The following is a 21,957-nucleotide window of genomic DNA, read 5'->3' on the forward strand; positions in this document are numbered from 1 at the left end:
CCAATAATATTCTGTGACTATGTGTTCTCATTAAGAGTTCACCACTTTAATTTTGTCTGTTTACTTTTAAATCAAATTCAGTACTGTCAATGCATATCCTCCAATAGCTTTTTTTTCCCCTTTTCATTCACAGAACCTGGGAATCCTTGACATGACAGTCACTTATTTCACATTCTTAATTACCCTGGAACTGAATGAATTCATAGGCGATTTCCAAGGAAAGTTAAGAATCAAGTGTATTGCTATGGATGTAGGTCAGACCAGATGAATGGAGTTGATTTCCTTCCCTGAAGGGCTTTAGTGGACCAGATGAGTTTGTAAACAACATCTAGTAGATACCAGCTCCTTATTCTTGCTATGTTTAATTGATAGAGCTATATAGGATTGAACTCATTTCCTTGCCTCACATTTCTCCAGTCCAGTAACTTAACCTCCAATAACTTAATCATTGTGCCCCTTGTATCTTCCTTTCCAAATATTCAAAATCCCTTGATATTGTGCTTGATTTTTACCCCAGTTAAGGAAGTTAAATTTCACCTCTATAAAATATGTTTCCCTGTCCTTTGAAATCTTTTTTTATTTTTATTCATTCAAAGTCAGAGTTCAGTTTATTGCCATTGGCACAAGTACATGCATGCACAGGTGCAATGAAAAACTTACTTGCACCAGTATCACAGGCACATTGCATCATATAAGCAGCATTCACAGGAAAAACATAAATTAAACATAAATTATGCAGAATTTTTACAAGGAAGAACACAATTTAATTCAAACAAAAAAAACACAGGTCCAATTTAGTGCAAAGTGATCAAAGTGGTGCTAAACTGTAATGATTAGGATTGTGCCAGTTGGTTCAAGACCAAATGGTCGAAGGGTGGTAGCTGTTCTTAAACCTGGTGGTGTGGGACATCAGGCTTCTGTACCTCCTTCCCGATAGTAGCTGTGAGAAGATGGCATAGCTCGGATGGTGGGAACCTTTGATGATGAATGTTGCCTTCCTGAGGCAGATCCTCCTGTAGATACTACGGGATGCAATTTCTCTGGCTCTCCACTCTGCTCTGGACCATCTGGACAACAGAAACTCATACGTCAGGATGTGCCCGTGATGTATTGAGCTGAGTCCATTACTCTCTGCAGCTTCTTACGTTCCTGCGCATTCAAATTGCCATACCAGACCATGGTGCAACTAGTCAGGATACTACAGTACATCTGTAGAAGTTTGTTGGAGTGGTCGGTGACAAGCTGAACCTTCTTAGAAAATAAAGATGCTGGCGCACCTTCCTTGTAATTTCACCAATGTGCTGGGTGCAGAACAGGTCATCCAATATGTTAATGCCCAGTAATTTAAAGCTGCTGACCCTCCCCACCACCGATCCCCCAATGTAGACTGGCGCATGTTCTTCCTCCTCCTTCCTGAAGTCAACAAAGAGCTCATTAGTTTTACTGACGTTGAGCGAGAGGTTGTTGTTGCGGCACCACTCAACCAGACATCTTATCTCGCTCTTGTACACTGACTCATTACCATCTGTAATTCATCCAGCAACTGTGGTGTCATTGGTGAATTTGTATATGGCATTGGAGCTGTGCATAGCCACACAGTCATTTGTGTATAGTGAGTCGAGCAGGGGACTAAACATGCAGCCTTGAAGTGCTCTTGAGTTGATGGTCAGTGAGGAGGAGATGTTGTTACAAATCCTCACTGACTGAGGTTTGCCAATGAGGAAGTCGGTATCCAGTTGCAGAGGGAGGTACAGAGACCCAGGTCTTGAAGCTTAATGATGGGTTCAGATGGGATGATTGTGTTGAATGCCGAGCTGTAGTCAATGAACAGCAGCCTGACGTATGAGTTTCTGTTGTCCAGATGGTCCAGAGCAGAGTGGAGAGCCAGAGAAATTGCATCTGCTGTTGACCTGTTGTGGTGGTAGGCAAATTGGAGCAGATTCAGATCATCACTGAGGCAGGAGTTGATACACGCTAAAGCCAACCTCTCGAAGCACTTCATTATGGTGATGGTAGTCATTGAGGCAGGTCACCACACTCTTGTTGGGCACCTGTACAATAGAAGCCTTTTTGAAGCAGGTAGGCATCTCAGACCACAGAAGCGATAGGCTGACTATGTCTATAAATACTCTGGCCAGTTGGTTCACACAGATCTAAAGTACTCAGCCAGGTACGCTGTCCGGACCAGACATATTTCATGTATTTATCCTCTTGAAGGATGCCTGGACATTGGCCTCAGAGACTGAAATTACATGGTCATCTGGAGATGTGGGAGCTCATATGGGTGTGTCATAGTTCTCCCTCTCAAAGCGTGCATAAAAGGCATTGAGCTCATCCGGGAGTGATGGGTCATGGCCACTTAGGCTAACTGATCTTGTCTTGTAGGAAGTAATATTGTGCAAGCCCTGCCAGAGCTGTCTAGCATCCATCTGTGATTCCAGATTAGTCAGAAATTGCCTCTTTGTGTTCGCAATGACATTCCAGAGGTAGTACTTGGACTTCTTATATGACTCTGAATTGCCAACCCTAAAAGCCACAGATCTAGCCCTCAGCCGATTACAAATCTCCTGGTTCATCCAGGTCTTCTGGTTGGGGAAAACTTGAAATGTTTTTGTGGGTACACACTCATCCATGCATGTCCTTATGAAGTTGGTGACATCTGTGGCGTATTCATTTAGGTCTGCTGACGAATCCTTGAACATGGTCCAGTCCACCAGCTCGAAGCAATCCCAACTTTGCTCCTCCACCTCTGCCGTCCAGCTCTCTGTAGTTCTCTTCGCTGGTGCCACACTCTTCAGTCTCTGTCTGTATGCAGGCAGAAGAAGCACAGCCAGGTGGTTGGATTTACCAAAGTGTGGGTGAGGGATGGAGCAGGAGGCGTTCTTGATGGTGTTATAGCAGTGGTCGAGTGTGTTGAGTCCTCTAGTATTACAGGTGATGTGTGCATAGTAGTTGGGCAGAGACTTCTTCAAGCTAGCCTGATTAAAGTCTTCCACCACAACGTGGCAGGTGTCAGGGTATGCTGCTTTGTTCTTGTTGATTACAGCATATAGTTTCTCAAGTGCCAGTTTGACGTCTGCCTGAGGTGAGGTGCAGACTGCAGTCAAGATGACAGCTGTGAACTCCCACAGTAGATAGAATGGTCGGTACTTCACTGTCAGATGTTCCAGGTTGGGGAAGCAGGAGTGGGACAAGACCACCACGTCCGTGCACTACGACGAGTTTATCATAAAGCAGATGCTGCCGCCTTTTCCCTTACCCAATCCATGCGGTGGATTGAAAAACCCTCGGGCTGGAGCACTGTGTCAGGAGAGTTAGGGGTGAGCCATGTCTCTGTGAAACAAAGTACACAGCAATCCTGTATCCCTCTGATAAAGCAATCTTGCTCTGACGTCCTCAATCTTGTTTTCTAACGACTGCATGTTAGCCAGGAAGATGCAATGGAGGACGGTCCTTAGGACCCTGTGCTTCAGTCTTGCCTGATGTGGCCACTGCATTGTCCGTTATAGGATGTGGTCACTGCCACCTGGGCCAGCATTAATAGCCCTGAAGTAAGGAGCTTACTAGGTAGCTAAAAGTTAATCATACTGGTGGGTCTGGAATCATGTTTTGGCCCAGATCAGGTAAGGGTGGCAGATTTCGTATCCTGAAGGACTTTATTGAACCTGATTTTGTTTTTACTGATACAAGATTTCTATTTCAGATTTATTTATTTTAAACTCCTCAGCTGGCATGATGGAATTCAAATTCATGTCTCTAAATGCTAGTCCAATAATTTAACAACTGTACTTTCACCTTCAAGTAAATGCTGGCTCAGCTTAGCCCCACCCTGTCAATGATTTCATTCAGCCTGAGATACTTATTTATACCTTTGATTCCTCAGGCATTTACAACTCCTTTTTCCTATTTGTTTAATAAATGGTGATTGCTTTTTCAACCAATTTGGTTGAACCAACCTTCCACAATAACCTTACAACACCTCTCCAGTGTATTCAACTTTCCCCACTGCTTTTAGTGAAGCTGTTTCTCATTGACAATATTTTCAGACTCATCTTTTAACTAATCCAGCATTTTCTGTTTTTATTTCAGATTTCCAGCATTTGCACTATGTATTTTGCTTTTATAAGATGGTTAAACCCCATCCACCTACATTCTGTAAAAGGTAATTTCCTACTATGGGTGTTCCTTCCATGACCCTTGTATTTCTAATATTTTTGTGACTATGTCATATTTCTAAAGTCCCACTTACTGATTGACTTATTTGGTAAAAAGAGTAGACCTACAAAATGTCAACGAAATACTGAATGATGAATGGGTACATAAATGTTTAGTGCACTCATTCCATTTGTCTCCACTTATACCAAAGCATTCAAAGACCTGGCAAACACAGTATGTTCATTGCTGATAATTACAAGCAACATCATAAAAGAAAAACACTGGGCAAAGAACATTCAGCCCATTTCTCCCACAGCATCCTCATACTGTCTATCCTATTGTGTATTCTGGCTCAATAATTTATTTTCACTCTTGAATACTTGAGGGAGCTTTCTATGTAAATAGTTCTTGATTTCCAAAGCTAAGTATGTGAAAGTACTAAACATTTACTGACTTGTGCATCTTTTCAACATCAACTCAGTCCGGCTGTATCCACAGTAACTACCACCTATCTCCTCCACAACACAGGAACCACTAAGTAGAATTTTCATCTTGAAGCAGTAACTAGCAGATGACAAAAGAGGAAATCATCTAGGATGCACAACAGGTGTTGATCCATTAATGCACATCTTACAATTATTGAAAGATGTTATACCAGCCTTCTCTGGTATAAAGCTGAGAGATCAGATGGACCTGGACTGAATGCTGACTCCAGTGCCAGATCTGGAAGTCAAATGAACCAGCAGGATACAAACTTTTTGTTTTCTCCTTATGCCTTCCTTCCCTCCCTATTTCTGTGTCATTGGCAACTCGGATACAAGACTCTTGATCCCTTCATCTTATACACTGTAATTAGCAGCAGTTCCCTGCACAATTGCAAGCTAAAAGTAAGTTCATTATGGCCCAAATTCATTATGTGGATGTGGTTAGCATCAGCACCTCTTTGAGGTAGAGAATTCCAAAGATTCCTCTCAGAGAAGAAATTTCACCTCACTTTGGCCTTTATCCTGAGTGTGCTTCCATGTTCTGAATTTCCCCTACCAGTAAAAACATTCTCACACCATCAAGATAGTCAAGTGTATTTCAGAATCATATTTCAATAAGATCACCCCTCATTCTTCTAAATACTCCAGAGAATATGGCCCAATTTTTCCTCATTCATCCCTCGAATCGATCAAATGAATCTGGGCTGCGCTGCTTCCAATGTCTCAGCAATTTAAAATTATATTAATTACTCATTTGAAAATATTCAAGTTTGCTGATGACACAAAGGTAGATGGGAAAGGAAGTTGTGAGGAGGACACAAAAAGTCTTCAAAGAGGATAGATAGGTTAACTGAATGAGCAAAATGTTAGTGAATAGAGTGTAAGGTGGGAAAATGTGAGGTTGTCCAGATTGATAAAAAAGAATATTATTTAGGTGGTGTGAGAATAATGAATGCAGCATTCCAGGTATGGTCTCATCAAAGCCTCATACAATTGTAGCACGACTTTTCAATGTTTTAAGTCATCCCTCTTGCAATAAGGTTAACATTCTATTCCTAATCACTTGCTGTGCCTCCATCCTGTCTTTCTTCCTGTACATCCAAATCTTTTCAAACACCAGCATTCAAGAGACTCACACCATCTATAAAGTATTTCCTATGCTTCCTACCAAAGTGGATAACCACATATTGCCACAAATTGTATTCCTCCTACAATCTTTTTACACATTCAATTGTTTTGCAAACTTTTTGTGTCCTCCTTACACCTTCCTTCCCTCCCAATTTCTGTGTCATTGGCAACTCGGATATCAGACTCTTGGTCTCTTCATTTAATTCATTAATATAGCTTTAAATTGTGTGAACACAGCACTGATCCCTGTGGTGTCAGCAGTAAATTAAGCAACAATACCTTTGATGCCTTAAATTCATTTATATAAGTTATAAAAGGTTGAGGACCCAGCACCAATCCCTATGGCACACCACTTATTGCATCATACCAACCAGAACAAGACCCATTTTACCCTCCTCTCCGTTTCTTGCTAATCAATCTTCTATCAATGGAGACAAGAGAGTGCAGATGCAGGAATATGGAGCAAAAAACAAATTGCTGGAGGAACTCAATGGATCAGGCATCATCCGTGGACAGTCAATGTTTTGGGTCGAGACCCTTGAGCTGGACTCAATATTCTATCAATGCTAATATGTTATCTCCTTCACCAAAAGCTTTCATTTGTTTGACAAATCAAAGGTTATTTGATTTGACAAAACTGTCAATCACAGTTTCACTTTCATTGTAATGCCATGTTGACTCTATCTAATGTATTTGTATTTTCTATGTGTCCTGTTACCATTTCTTTAACGTTGACCTGAGGCATTTTCAAATGACAGTTATTATGCTCAGTAGCCTTTAATTCACAATTTCTTTCTCCATCCTTTTTTGATTCACGTAGTTACATCTGTTGTTTTCCAATCCCCTGGGGCCTTTCCAGAAACTTGGGAATTATGAAAGATCAGAACCAATCCATTCACTTTCACTGCAGTCAGTTTTTTTAGAACCCTACTGTGCAGGTCATCAGTTTCAAAAGATTTGTTAGTCTTTAGTTCCATTCATTCCCTAGGACATTTTCTCGAGTGGTAATGATTACTTTAAGTTTCTCCCACTTTTTTGATCTTATTTTTGCTGTGCTTTTAGTGTCTTCCATTACAAAGACAGATGCAGTTTATTTGCTTAAAACCACTGCCATTTCTTTATTCCCTTTTACAAATTCCCGTTTTGGTTTCTTAGGGACCAACATTTACTCTTTTCCTTTTACACAGTTGCATAAGATCTGACAATGCATTTTTATATATCTGACTAGTTTACTCTCATATTCCAATATTACCCACTTTGAATAATGTTTTAATCATGTCTTCCTGTTTCCTAAAATGCTCAGACTTATCACAACATTGAGAGTTTTGTAATATCTGACAACATCTTAGCTTCTTTAGTTAGCCATGGATTTTGTGTAGAGTTTTATCCCCAATGGCATATATCTTTATTGACAGCAGTGAAATATTTGTTTAATGACCTGCCATTATATATCTGCTTCATACCATGTAATCTAATTTCCTATCCAAATTTTACAGATGCAACATAGTAAGTATCCTATCCATATGCATCACAGTTTGGTATAGCAACTGCTCTACCCAAGACTGTAAGAAATTGCAGAGAGTTGTGAACACAGCCCATTCTATCATGCAATCCAGCCTCACTTCCATTGTCTCTGTCTACACTTCCCGCTGCCTCAGGAAAGCAGCCTACATAATCAAAGACCCTCCCACCCTGGTCATTCTCCCTTCTACCTCCTATTCCATTGGACAGGTGATACAAAAGCTTGAAAACTCATACCACGAGGCTTAAGGACAGCTTCTGTCCCCCTGCTATAGTATTCTTGAACAAAACTCTTGTGCGATAAAAATGAACTCCTGATATCACAATCTACCTCATCACAGCCCTTGCACCTTATCTGCCTATCCGAACTGCACTTTCTCTGTAACTTTAGCACTGCATTCTGTTTGTACTACCACGACATACTTATGTTTGGAATGATCTGTCTGGATGGAATGCAAAACAAAGGTTTGCACTGTTTCTCGGTACATGTGACAATAATAAACCAATTACTCTCCCTTCATACCTATGAAATAACCTTTATTTAAGTTTATGACTCTAGATTTGGATTGATGTTTCTCACTCTAAAACTGAATGTAAAATACTATAATATTATGAATATATTTTCCCAAAGAATCCTTTATAATTAGATCACTAATTACTTGTCTCTGACCAGTTCTAAAATAGCCTGTTCACTTGAAGAGTCCATCATCAGAAACTGTCATAAAAATATTTAATGATATCATCCACAAAAGTTTGATTTGCCCATTCTGCACGAATATTAAAGTCACCCAGGATTATCCTATTACTTTACTGCAAGCTCCCTTTGTTTCTTGATTGATATTCTGTCCAGTGGTGTAGCCAATATTAGAGAGCCCACTGACTGCTCTCACCAATTACTTCTTTATTGCTTTTGTCCACTCAAACTGATTCCACTTCCTAATTTTCCGAGCCAAGATTATTCTCAATACTGTTTCAATGTCATCCTTTAGTATCTGATCTACCCCATTTCCTTTTCCATTCTGCCAATCCCACTGATGTGTTAAGTACCGTGAAATATTCAGTTCCCAGCTTTGGGCACTTTGTAGCCATGTGTGTAAAGGTTATTCGATCAAACTCATGTATTTTTATTTGTGCCTTTAATTCACCAATCCTGTTAATAGTGCTTTATGTCTTAAGATAAAAAGTCTTTTACGTTTTACAATGTTCCTTATTTAACACAGCTGCTGCACTGTTACATACTCTCTTTTTCTGTAAACTCCACTTATGTTAATCATCACTGCACAATGGTGGAATGGTGTCATGACAACAACCTTTCCCTCAATGTCAACAAAAGAGTTGGTCATTGACTTCAGGAGAGGGGCGGTGTACATACACCTGTCTACATCAATGGTGTAGAGGTCGAAAGGGTTGAGAGCTTCAAGTTCCTGGGAGTGAACATCACCAACAGCCTGTCCTGGTCAAGTCATGTAGATGCCACGGCCTAGAAAGCTCACCAGCGCCTCTACTTCCTCAGGATGCTAAAGAAATTTGGTTTGTCCCCTTTGAATCTCACCAACTTTTACCGATGCACCATAGAAAGCATCCTATCTGGATGTATCACAGCTTGGTGTGGCAACTGCTCTGCCCAGGATTGCAAGAAACTGCAGAGAGTTGTGGACACAGCCCAGCGCATCACGGACACCAGCCTCCCCTCCTTGGACTCTGTCTTTACCTCTCGTTGTCTTGGCAATGCAGCCAGCATAATCAAAGACCCCACCCACCCAGGACATTCTCTCTTCTCTCCTTTTCCATCGGGTAGAAGATACAGGAGCCTGAGGGCACAAACCACCAGATTTAAGGACAGCTTCTACCCCACTGTGATAAGACTATTGAAAGGTTTCCTTATACAATGAATGGACTATGATCTCTTGATCTAACTTGTTGTGACCTTGCACCTTATTGCACTGCACTTTCTCTGTAGCTGTGACACTTCACTCTGTACTGTAATTGTTTTTACCTGTACTACATCAATGCACTCTGTACTAACTCAATGTAGCTGCACTGTGTAATGAATTGACCTGTACGATGGGTTTGTAAGACAAGTTTTTCACTGTACCTCGGTACAAGTGACAATAATAAACCAATACCAAAACTCGCTCGCACAAGCCCTGCACCACCACCACCACCACAACTTTAACTCTCCGATTTTCTTCAACCATATACCATATGCGCGTGAAGCTAAATGATATCCTGGAAGAATAAGGTCAAAGAAACTGAACGGTGTTTTATCAATAGTCGCACATTTGCAAAGTCTGGCTTCTCCTACTGTCTATCCCGGGATACTGAATTTCCTGGACATAGAGAACACAGGAAAACTAGCTGAGGACGAATTGATAAGGAAACAGAGCAGATTATCCGAGCATTACTGGTGTAATATCGACCAACTCCCGCACCAACCCATAACCAGGGCAATCTACCTCCCAGGGCTAAGTATCAGACCGTCCTGTCCAGAAATCAATAATCGTTGCTCTTCTCCTTCCCAACAAATCAGACTTTCAAAACGCTCAAAGCACTTTCACAACTGCTCGTGATATTGCAAATATCTTTCACCATCGCCACGACCCGGGAAACAACACTTCACATTTGTTTGCCTTCAGTTTTTTGGAGAACAGTGTCACAGTTAACAAAAAATAAATAAATTGAAACCAAGAGATGTAATCCTCTTTCTCTTTCAATGGGTTCAAAGTACCTGTCACACCCTTACGCTTTTCTACTTTTTCAAAAACTCGGGATTTGTGCTAATGGTTCGAGACAAGCAAACGCTTGAAGGTTGACAGAAGCAAAGAGTATCTCTAGATTTACCTGCTCCATAGTCTCTGGCTGCGGTCTCATGCGACGAAGTGTTCCCAAACTTCTGGTTAAGTTTGAATCCTGCCAATGATCAGCCAGTCCCGCCTCACCAGTGATCTCCTTCGGTGTCCAGCCTGGAATCAGCAGCAGCTCCCCTCCTGGGACATCCTGCTCGTCCACTTGACTAATAGCCTCTTCTGTTTTCTTAGCTTTCTGATCGTTGCGGGGAACCACTCAGTTAAGACGTCGAAATGTTCCCAGCAACTCTCGGCTACGACTTCCTCATTCCAGGGCCACGCACGCTGAGTAATATGATACCGACTTCGAGGCTCTTCCATCCTGCTATAAGTTTCACAGTTCCCCTCTTCGAGTGAAATAGCCACCTCCCTCGTAAATTCCCTCAATAGCCAGGAAATAAATTATCGGAGGTCATTCACAATATTTGTGACAATCAGCGTTATTAGAATGCCGTTACCAATTTAGATTCACTTTTGTATCCCACGTGGTGTCAGCGAGCCTCCACCATTGGGGGAAGATGAAACTAATTGGAGGGAAATCTGCCCGTCACTTCAATGTAACGTCTATATTTGGATCCTGGATTGAGCACCCTCCAGTTGATGCCCCTCCTCGTTGGAGATAAGTAGGGGTCAACTCTGGCATTGGAGGAAGTTGTGGGGAAGAGCAGTGGGGGTTGCAGTTCTACAGTTCTTTCCAAAGCCAATTGACCTCCTCCCCCAAGCAAACTACCATCACCCATCCAAGCCACTGATTCTCTTCATTCACCAGGGATTGAAAGCTAAGGCATATTTCTTTAGCCATTTCCACATTCATGGATCAAGTGGTATTCAGGTTGTGCTCAGAGAAACAGAATTAATGTTTCAAGTTGATGACCTGCCGTTCAAGAACTGGGGAAATTTAGAAGTTCAGCAAGTAGGGAGAGAGGCCAAGAGAACAAAAGGGAAAGTTTATGATGGAAGGGAGACCAGGAAAGATTGAATGACACAATGAGGTGGTGCCAGAATGAGGGGTGTATGTGAGGAGGTGTAAGTATTCTTAACTTCATTATGGAGTTGTGAAGACTGGTGGATGCCAAGCACCTCTTCCTCCATTGGTGGTGATAATGGAGGAGTTCTGGCAGAGGAGTCTTACTCTAAATGCACTCTGCCCTTGAGATGGCTGCAGCGCAGATGAGATGATTCTCCACCTCTTTGTGGACGGTGGATTTACCAACAAGATCTGGGAAAGGATGTAATTGTCCTCGTTGAGGTTCATCCCAAGCAGCAGAGGACAAAGGTCAGCCGCTGCTGGATGATCATAAACTCGGTGAAAGATGCACTTTGGTCTGCCTGAAGCTTGTTGGTCTTCTTGTGTAAGGAGATGTCCTTTAGCACATACTGCCAACTGACACATTGCAGAGTTCAGGAATACATGCTGAGAGACACACTGAAACAGCCACTGCAAAGGGGGTCTGTGCGGGAAGACCGCAGTCTAACATGCTGCTGCTGCTAGAAACTGAGGGGCTTGGCCCTGTGTCAAACACTTTATAGGATTATTGGTTAAGGAGAAATATGAATGGCATCAACGCATTGTAAGAAAATGTATTGAATTGATGGTACAATTAATACAGAGAAAGATTTATACCTATCATATTTCCTGCATATGTTATAAATAAAGTATAATTTTAGAATAATAATAAATCTTGGATACTGCTGCAGTGCTACAATGCTGCTAAGTTGATCTTTAGAATAACAATCACAGGAATTTCAAACGAGTTTTTATTCTAACTCTAATAGCTCTGTATCTGTGCTGCTTAATATCTATAGAATAGACGCAATTGATGACAATTATATCTTCTAACTACAGGGCTTATTTATATAACTGTACAAATACACCATGCCCACACTTTCTTAAAGTTTTCACTCCTTCCTTTTATCACCAGTCTTTTCTTTGGTTTAAATATTAGTGACATTCAAAAGAGAAGATAATTTCTGAAGGAATAGATTTTGAGGTGCATTTTACAAGACAGAAAAGACTGAATTATCTGGGGAGTGCAAATAGCTAATCAAGAAGGAAGTTGTAGGAAATGGCAAACTGTTTTAACCATACTTCACATCTGGGAATCTGGAGTTACTTACTATTTATGGTAGCTGCAAAACTTTAATGTTTTATAATGCAAAATTCTCCAGCTGATGGAGATCTGATGTAAAAGCAAAATACGTTGGAAAACTGTGTTGGTCAGACTGTGCTTGTGTAAATTGTGTGTTATCACCCTGCACTGTTATTTCCATTTCTTCCTGCATAGATAATGTCTAATCTGTGGAGTATTTCTAGTAGTTTCTGCTTCCACATTAAAATTTTAAAATAGTAAATGTCAATGCAGTTTATTAAGATTCCAGTTTTTAGACAGGGAGTAAGACAGAAGTTCACATAATGCTTGTGGGAAATCCAAGACCATTCATTTTTGTAGAAGCTAGCCAAACAATTGATCTATTAAAGCTGTTCAGTCATTGCTCTCAAATAAGTCCTCAAACCTGGTCAGGTGACAGACCTCTCAATGGGCAAGCATTTCAGCGATAGTGACCACAACTCCCTGACCTTTAGCATAACCATGGACAAGGATAGGAGCAGACATTATGGGAAAGTATTTAATTGGGGGAGAGAAAATTATGATGATATTAGGTAGAAACTTAGGAGCATAAATTGGGAACAGATGTTCTCTGGTAAATGCACTGCAGAAATGTGGAGATTGTTTAGGGACCACTTGCATGGGGTTCTAGGTCGGTTTGTTCCACTGAGACAAGGAAAGAATGGTAGAGTGAAGGAACCATGGTTAACAAAAGAGGCGGTGAAGTTTAGTCAAGAGGAAGAAGGAAGCTTATCTAAGGTATAGGAAGCAAAAATCAGTCAGGGCTCAAGAGTTATAAGTGTCGGATCCAGTTATTTTCGAATCCACAGGTTCTTCCAGGAGTCCAGGAGTGAGTTGAAAACAACTTGGTGCTTCAAAGTTTTATTGGAAAAGTTTAAAACAAAGACACAGTCACAGAGCACATGGCACTAGCTTTGATGAGCCGAGACAAAGGGAACAAAAGATGAGATCAGGCCAGGGGAGACGAGCAAGAGGGAGATTAACAAAAAGTGACACCTTTTATACCTGAGATAAGAGATGCTCCTTAGCTAACAATAGTCCAATCAGGAAACCTATTAGACACTTGTGGCCAAACCAACAAATGAAAAAAACCACATATTCACCTGATGGACGAACCAATAAGCTAGTAAGCGGCCATTCCTTGTGCTGCCACTTGAGGTGTATTAAACACGATACATGTTAAAAAGCTAATTAAAAACAGTCGAATCCAACATAAGGTATCCAGGAAGGAGCTTAAGAAGGGATTTAGGAGAGCTAAAAGGGGGCATGAGAAGGCCTTGGCAAGTGGGATTAAAGAAAACCCTAAGGTGTTCTACACATATGTGAGGAACAAGAGGATGACCAGGGTGAGGGTAGGACTGTTTAGGGATAAAGGGGGAAAATGTGTCTGGAGGCGAAGGAGGTAGGGGAGGTCCTGAATGAATATTTTGCTTCAGTGTTCACCGAGGAGAGGGACTTAGACAAAGGGGAGATTAGCATAGAACAGCCAAATGTGTTGGAGCATGTCGCGGTTAAGAAAGAAGCAGTGTTGGAGCTACTAAAAAGCATTAGGATAGATACAGTAAGTCCCCGGGGTCGGATAGGATATGCCCCAGGGTACTATGGGAAGTGAGGGAAGAGATTGCTGGAGCATTAACAATGATCTTTGAGTCCTCGCTGGCCACAGGAGTGGAGGATAGCAAATGTTGTTCCATAGTTCAAGAAAGGTAAAAGGGATAATCCTGGGAATTATAGACCAGTTAGTCTTACATCAGTGGTGGGAAAGTTATTGGAGAAGATCCTTAGGGACAAGAGTTATGAGCATTTGGAAATGCATAGTCTTATAAGGGATAGTCAACTTGTTTTGCGAAGGGCAGGTCATGCCTCATGACCCTCACATAGTTTTTTGAGGCAGTGACAAGACAGATTGATGGAAGTAGAGCGGTGGATGTGGCATGTATGATTTTACCAAGGCATTTGACAAGGTTCCCCATGGTAGGCTCATCCAGATGGTCATGATTTATGGGATCCATGGAAAATAGGCAATGTGGTTTCAGAATTGGCTTGCCCACAGAAGGCAGAGGGTGATTGTAGAAGGGGAGTATTTGACCTGGAGGTTGGTGACTCGTGGTGTTCCACAGGGATCTGGTCTGGGACCCCTGCTCTTTGTGATTATTGTAAATGACTTTGATGAAGAAGTGGAAGGGTGGGTTGGTAAGTTTGCAGATGACGCGAAGGTTGGTGGTGTAGCAGGTTGCAATGGGATATTGACAGGATGCAGAGCTGGGCAGAGAAGTGGCAGATGGAGTTCAATCCGGAGAAGTGTGAAGTGTTACGGATCAGGTTGTTATTTGGTGAATGTCCCTTTAAGATATAGTACAGTAGAGCAGTAGTGTGTGTGTGGTGTCATCACAACAGCAAGATAACAACGTGCTGGCTGTTTTTTTTTGCTTAGTGAGTCAGTGAGTCAAAGAGATAGAGAGAGAGAGAGAGAGAGAGACACTGACTGCTGGTCTCCGTAACAATGGATGAAGAACAATAACTGTGTCTGTCACCACAATCCATGTATGGATTTTTGGAGCAAAGAAGTGGAGTCCACTTTGTCGTTAACCTGTAGAGGGAAACAGGTATTTGTGTGGACGGCCACATATCGAATGCCTTCGGGGTGGCAGATACTTCAGAACAAAGTAAATGGAGATCATCAGTGATTGAGGTGTCATATGGGTTCCGTCGTGGAACATTTGGATTTCGTAAGTTCTCTCTATGTTCTCTCTACGTTTTCTCTTCAGTCAACGGTGGGTTTGCAAAAGCCTTTGCTCACATTTCACCTTATGACTTGCTGAACTGAACTTTGAGAACTATTCCTGGACTTGGAGTTTGGGAATTTGCCACACACACACTTCGAGTTTAGTTTTGGGGTTAATGTTCAATATCTAACATTTTTACTTTTCTTATTATCATAAGTAATTATGATAATAATTATCTTAAGTAGTTATTAATAAAATAGTTTCTAACACTTATACATGACTCGGTGTGTTTCTATTGTTGCTGGTACATAACACAAGTGATACACTTTGGAAGATCTAACTTGAAGGCAGAGTACATGGTTAGTGACAAGATTTTTAGCAGTGTGGAGGAACAGAGAGATCTTGGGGTTCTAGTACATAGGGTTGATAGGGTGGTTAAAAAGGCGTATGGTGTGCTGGCCTTCATTAGTCAGGGGATTGAGTTCAAGAGCAAAGAGGTAATATTGCAGCTCAGTAAGACCCTGGTTAGACCACATCTGGAATATTTTGTTCAGTTCTGGTCGTTACATTATTGGAAGGATGTGGAAGCTTTGGAGAGGGTGCAGAAGAAATTTACAAGAATACTGCCTGGATTGGAGAACATGTCTTATGAGGAGAGGCTGAGCAGTTAGGGCTTTTCTCCTTGAAGAGATAGAGGATGAGAGGAGACTTAATAGAGGTATATAAGATTATGAGAGGCATAGACAGAGTGGACAGCCAGCATCTTTTCCCCAGGGCGGTAATGGCCAATACTAGAGGTCACCCTTTCAGGGTGCATAGAGGAAAGTTCATGGGGGATATCAGAGGTAGGTTTTTTACACAGAGTGGTGGGTGCCTGGAATGTACTGCTGGTGGGGTGGGGGGGGGTGGGGTAGGGGCTGATACAATAGAGTTATTTAAGAGACTCTTAGATAGGCATATGGATGAAAGAAAAATAGAGGGTTATGGGAGGTAAAGTAGAGAGGGGTATAGATAGAATGTGGATAAGGTTTCTATAGGTCGACACAACATCGTGGGCCGAAGGGTACTGAGCTGTACTGTTCTATGTTCAATGAAATTGTTGATCTACAACACCTTCCAACATCCCTTTTTATGTCTAGGAGGTATACAATATTGAGGGTTTAGTAAGTTACTCTGAAGATCTGAAATGAACAAACCACAAAACCCATATAACCTTATAAGCTTCATATAAGGTCCGTGTTAAATTACATCACCTCAAAATTGAGAGGAAATCTCTTTTTGCATTACACATTTTTTTAAATTTAAGTTCAGGGCATTTAGAGCTGGAGCACTGTTCAGTATCATGGATAAAGAATTGATTAAATGACAGAAAACAGAGTAGGAATAGGCAGGTCTTCCTCAGTCTAGCAGGGTTACCAGAAAGAGGCTGTGTGGTTAGTCATTAATTTGCTGTGTGTGAACTAAATGGAATGTTTACGTACTTTAACTGAAATTCAAAAGTAATCCAGTGGTTGTAAAGTGCTATAGGTTATCATAACAAGTGTGTCATTCATCACTGGATGCCCAGCTTTGACCTGCTTTTGTAACCACAGTATTTAAACATCTAGTCCAGTTGAGTTTTTGGTCGATGGTGACCTGCAAGCTGTTGATGGTAGAGGACTCAGCAATGGTACTGGCATTGAATGCCAAGGTTAGGTTTTCTTTTATTAATTATTTGGGATCTGTGTGTCACAAGCCAGGCCAGCAATTATTGCCTGTAACTGGGCTGAGCAGCTAAATGGCACAGTGGCACAGCTGATAGAGCCACTGTCTGACCAATTTCTGTACACAATTTGGAGAGGAAGTCGCAGGTGATGACATTCGTGTCGACATGCTGCCTTTTTATTTACCAGTGATATAGGTCTGGGTTTTGAAGAGTCTTTGATGAAGCCTCAGCTCTCTAATAAGGTTAAAGTGCATAAGTGCTGCTCTCTAGCACAGTTGATGACAACTTCCATAACCTTGATGATGATTGAGATTCGCCCATTTTCAGAATTAACATTGTTTTCAATTCTCGGCCTTCCCCTACCTCTGTGACATCTTTCAGCTCTACCAGCCTCAGATCTCCACAACTTTCCAATTTTGGCTTCTTGAGCATCCCCAAATTTACTCACTCCACCACTGACCCACACTCCCACTTTTTTTCTAGTATATTGATGACTGTATTTGTGCTGCTTCCTGCTCTCATACAGAACTCAAAACTTTCTATCTGCTCTCAACTTTACAGGGTTCATCTCTGACTCTTCCCTTTCTGGATCTCTCTGTCTCCATCTCAAAGGATAGGTAAGTAATAAACACCCATTGCAAGCCCACACACTTCTACATCAATCTTAACTACACTTTCCCCTATCCTTCTTCCTGTAGGAACTCCATATTATTTCTCCCATTTTCTCTGTCTGACTTGCTGAGTATTTCCTGCTTTTGTTTTAAATAATGCTTGGTTCAGCTATGAATGGAGCTAACCCAGCAATTTGCAAGATACAGTGCACTCCAAATCTCGAATGTGCTTCCGTCTTCTCTTCTGGACTCTGTCTGTTTGAGCAGAGTTATGATTAAATTATGGTACAGAAACTCAGTAAACATAAGAATGGAAAGAATAATCAATTTGAAAAAAGTTAACCTTAATTGGAAATTATCAGGAATCTAACATGGTTTATTGCAATTACCCCAATATTTTGTGATAGAATTCAACAAACACAGGAATGCAAAATAGGCCGTAGCATTGAGTTATCTATTATATATTCTGCCTGAAAGGTGAATAAACAAAATCAGGAGGGGTGTCGCTAGGCTTGCCAGTTCTAGTTGAATGTAGCTGTTGATGTAGCCTTCTGAGGTGGGCAGTTACAGAGCCAAAAACGAAACAAACAAAATATCCAAAGCCTATGAAATACAGGTCAGTGCTGTAGGAAATGTCCAGCAGGTCAGATAGTTGAGGGAGAAACAAAATTAAATTCTCAACTGAACTAGGAAACATTAGAAAACAAGCATGTTTCAAGTTGCTGAGAAGGGGAAGAGAAGAAGAGAACAAAGGGAATGTCAATGCACTTCGGTGAGAGGAATCAAAAGGCAGATTATTATCTAAATGGAAAGGCACTGCAAATACGGGAAATGCGGAGGGATCTCAGTGTTCTTGTACATGAATCACAAAAAATTAGCAGCGGTTAAGAAGCAACTGGCATATTGGCCTTTATTGCAAAGGGGTTGCAGTTTGGAAATAGGGAAGATTTATTACAATTGTACAGAGTGTTGCTGAGGCCACACCTGGAGTACTGTGCATACTTCTGGTCTGCTTATCTAAGAAAGGATATAGTAGCATTGGAGGTAGTCTGAAGCAGATTCACCTCACTAAATCCCGGGATGAAAAAAATGTCCTATCAATAGAGGTTAAACAGGTTGAGTCTGTATTCTTTGGAGTTTAGAAGAATGAGGGATGATTTCATGGAACCACATTAGATCCTAAGGGGACATGACAGGATAGATGTGACTGTGAACTGAGTCACTCGGAGACTGAAGCTGGTTGTTATAAAAGGTCTTTATTCATCATGACAAGCAGGTGTTTTGGACACTCTTTCAGTAGAGGCTCCCAGAACACAAAGTATATCAAGTTTTTATACTCTTAAGAACAAAGATAACTGCAGGTAATTCAATACAATTTCAATAGCTACAATGATGTTGTTTATTTCAATATTTTGTGTCTGACAAATGGTTCCATTGAATTACATATTTACAATGGGAGCATACTGTAACTGACAAGACACCTCCGAATGTTCAAACACCTTTGCTGGGACAAAGTAATTCACATGGATGGTCTAAAAGCTTCTGAGGAGAGAGAACCCAGACATCCAAGATTAGTGTTGTGAGGGCTGTCACTCTGTGTGCACAAATATCCCAATTATTGATAGACAGAGCAAATATGCCTAAAACCATGTTTGATGTACTGAGTGACAAAATACATCTGGCTTGGAAGCTTCCTTCATCTTCATCACAATAATGCAAAATAACTTAGCTATAGGTGTCTGATGACTGGTTTGATGTAGGCCAGTTAACATGCCCCATTGTCTTCCACTTGGCTGCTGGAAACAAAAACATCTCATGGTCACATCAGTTTGCAAACCACATCTCTGAGTAACCTGTGCTCCGTGGACAGCACTGTTTGTTTACAAAGCTGTCCTTTTAATTTCAAACTGGTTACTGTTTGCAATGTACATTAGAACTGAAGATTATTTCTCTTTTGAATTAATGCCTGCTATAATTCACATAATTCCATAACTCCTGAATCTCTAACAAGATATTGAAATTATTTCACTAGTGGGAGAATCTCGAATGAAGGGATGTAGTTTCAAGATAAGCAGCGTAGTTTCAAGATTAGAGAAACAAGATGACACACATAGTGTTGGTGTCGACTGAGAGAGAGTGATGAAGGCTTGTTCATTGCATTTAATCTGTTAAGACCTAAACAGAGGGAAATGATTGAGGACGGGGAGAGAGTGAAAAATTGTGATGCTGGAACTGTGAGACACGGAACATAGAAGTTGTGAAAATCTGATATGAAAGAGAATGCTGGAAAAGCCCAGCAGGCCAAGCAGTATCTGTGGAGAGAGAAAAATTGCTAAAAATTGCTCAGGATGCTGGTAATTGGAAGAGTGTATTGTCATTGAATGTATATTCTGTTCTCTTATTTTCTGTGGCAATCCAAACAGACCTGCTTGGCTGCATATAATTTTCTATGCTCCCATTCTTTTGACAGCAGATAACATCTGGTGGCTTATGTTTTTATCATTCTTATTCCTTTTACTTTCCTATGGAATTTATGAGTTCAGAATATCAGGGAGCCTGCTACATATATTTCTTGCACCAATGGCAGGCTTTGTAAGTAAGCCCTGTGGATTGAATTACAACCTCGCACCCAAAACAGTGGTACATATGGTATTTCCCAGGCTTTAACATTAATCGTTATTACCATAATTGCTCAATGGAAGTAACAGGTATTTTCCTGCATTCCTATCTCTCCAGATCTTGGAATACTACATACACAAAGTAAGTGTACTATGCCATAATCTACAAATGAAGTTTACTGCAAGTAGAAACTAGTCAGAATAGCACTTTGAACTTTATTGTAATAGTTAACTTCCAACTTCCTTGTACTTTAAAAAAAACCAAAAGATGCATTTGCCTGGTTACTCAACCTGGATCAATATCAACAGCATAAAATTTGAGCTTTTCTCTTTGCCTTCACTTATTCATCTCGCTATTGTGTGAATGGTGAACTCATAATAAGCAGTTGAATATATTTTCCCATATGGCATTGTATGTGCTGGAAATCAAGGCAAGCTGAATTTATTGTCATATGCACAAATACAGTGAGATAAAGGTTTCGTGAAAAACTTATGTGCACCAGCACCACAGGCAAGTAGATTCAGACAACACACAGAACATAAATTATACAAGATAGTGAAGAAAAAGACTGTGCAAAACAAGACATAATGCAAAAAAAAACATAATCAGGGACAAGTCTATGATAGCGCAAGAGGTGGTTTGTAGTGTTCCTTGTTGGGGTAGGATTAGGGTTGTGCAGGTTGGTTCAAGACCTGATGGCTGTAGGAAAGTAGCTGTTCCTGAACCTGTTTGTGTGGGACTTCAGGCTTCTATACCTCCTACCCAACAGTAGCAACGAGAAGAGGGCATGACCCGGATGGTAGGGATCCTTGACGATAGCTGCCTTGTTCTTGAGGCAGTGCCTCATGCATATGCTTCCATTGTTGGGGAGGGCTGTGCCCGTGATGGACCGGGCTGTGTCCACTACTCTCTGCAGCCTCTTCTGTTCCTGTGCATTGGAATTGCTGTACCAGGCTACCGATGCACCCAGCCAGGATACTTTCTACAGTGCATCTGTAGAAGTTTGTTAGAATATTTGGTGACCTGCCAAATCTCCTTAAACTTCTAAGAAAGTAGAGGCTCTGGTGCACGTTCTTCATGATTACATCTAAGTGCTGGGCCCAGGACAGATCATCTAAGACGTTAATGCCCAGTAATTTGAAGCTGCTGACCCTCTCCACCTCCAGTCCCCCAATGAAAATTGGCACTTAGTCTCCCAACTTCCCCTGTCTAAAGTGAAGCCAGAACTGGCCAGTTGCATCTATGGAGACAGTAGTGAAATGAACATAAACTGTGTGGGTGCAGTGCTGTAAAATTAACCTTTTAGAAACCATGAAAATTCATTTTCACAGAAACTGACAATGGAACACACTTTCTGGGACAAAACTGGATTCCAGAGAGTATAATCAAACTGACAGATATATACACTTTTCATAAACTGGACAAACAATATCAGAGACTAAAAATCTGCCATATTCAATGAATGAAGTGTACTGATGGAGCAATTACACTTATAATCTTATAAATAAAAAAAACTTGCACAATAAGAGCCTGTTAAGAACATAAGAATTAGGAGCATCAGTAGACCACCCTCTCTTTGAGCCTGCTCCACCATTCATTAAGGTCATGGCTAATCTTCCACCTCAGCATCATTTTCCTGCACCATCCCCACATTCCAGTATACCCGTAATATCCAGAAATCTATCAGTCTCTGTTTTGAATAAACACAATGACTGGGCCTCCACAATCCTCTGGGGTACCGAATTCTAAATATTCATCATGCCCTAAGTGAAGAAATTTCTCATCTCAGTTCTAAATGGCCTCTCTCTCATTCTGAGACTGCGACCTCAAGTTCAAGACTTCTAAACCAGGGGAATCATCCTCCCTGCATCCTGCAAGAATCTAGAAAATACAAGCCTAAGCACTCAATCTATCCACATTCTGCAAACCTGCCATCCCAGGACTAACAGTAACTATTCCCCAATTTGTTTTAACAAATTGTGTGATTGTTTAAAGCAAACAAACATATCTTTATCTTATCATAAATAGCTTT

General features: G+C 41.0%; 1 protein-coding gene across 1 annotated transcript in view; it reads right to left on the reverse strand.

The window, feature by feature from the left end:
• The window catches only part of LOC127577738 (anoctamin-9-like), an 88,752-nt gene extending 78,363 nt beyond the window's left edge, over positions 1-10,389 (reverse strand). Inside the window, exon 1 of the mRNA XM_052029246.1 lies at positions 10,131-10,389. Within this exon, the coding sequence (XP_051885206.1) occupies positions 10,131-10,160 (30 nt within the window). The 5' untranslated portion in view covers positions 10,161-10,389. The remainder of the gene's footprint in view (positions 1-10,130) is intronic.
• Positions 10,390-21,957: the final 11,568 nt, after the last annotated feature.

The sequence above is a fragment of the Pristis pectinata genome, chromosome 14 (genome assembly GCF_009764475.1).
Source record: "Pristis pectinata isolate sPriPec2 chromosome 14, sPriPec2.1.pri, whole genome shotgun sequence".
Lineage (NCBI taxonomy): Eukaryota > Metazoa > Chordata > Chondrichthyes > Rhinopristiformes > Pristidae > Pristis > Pristis pectinata.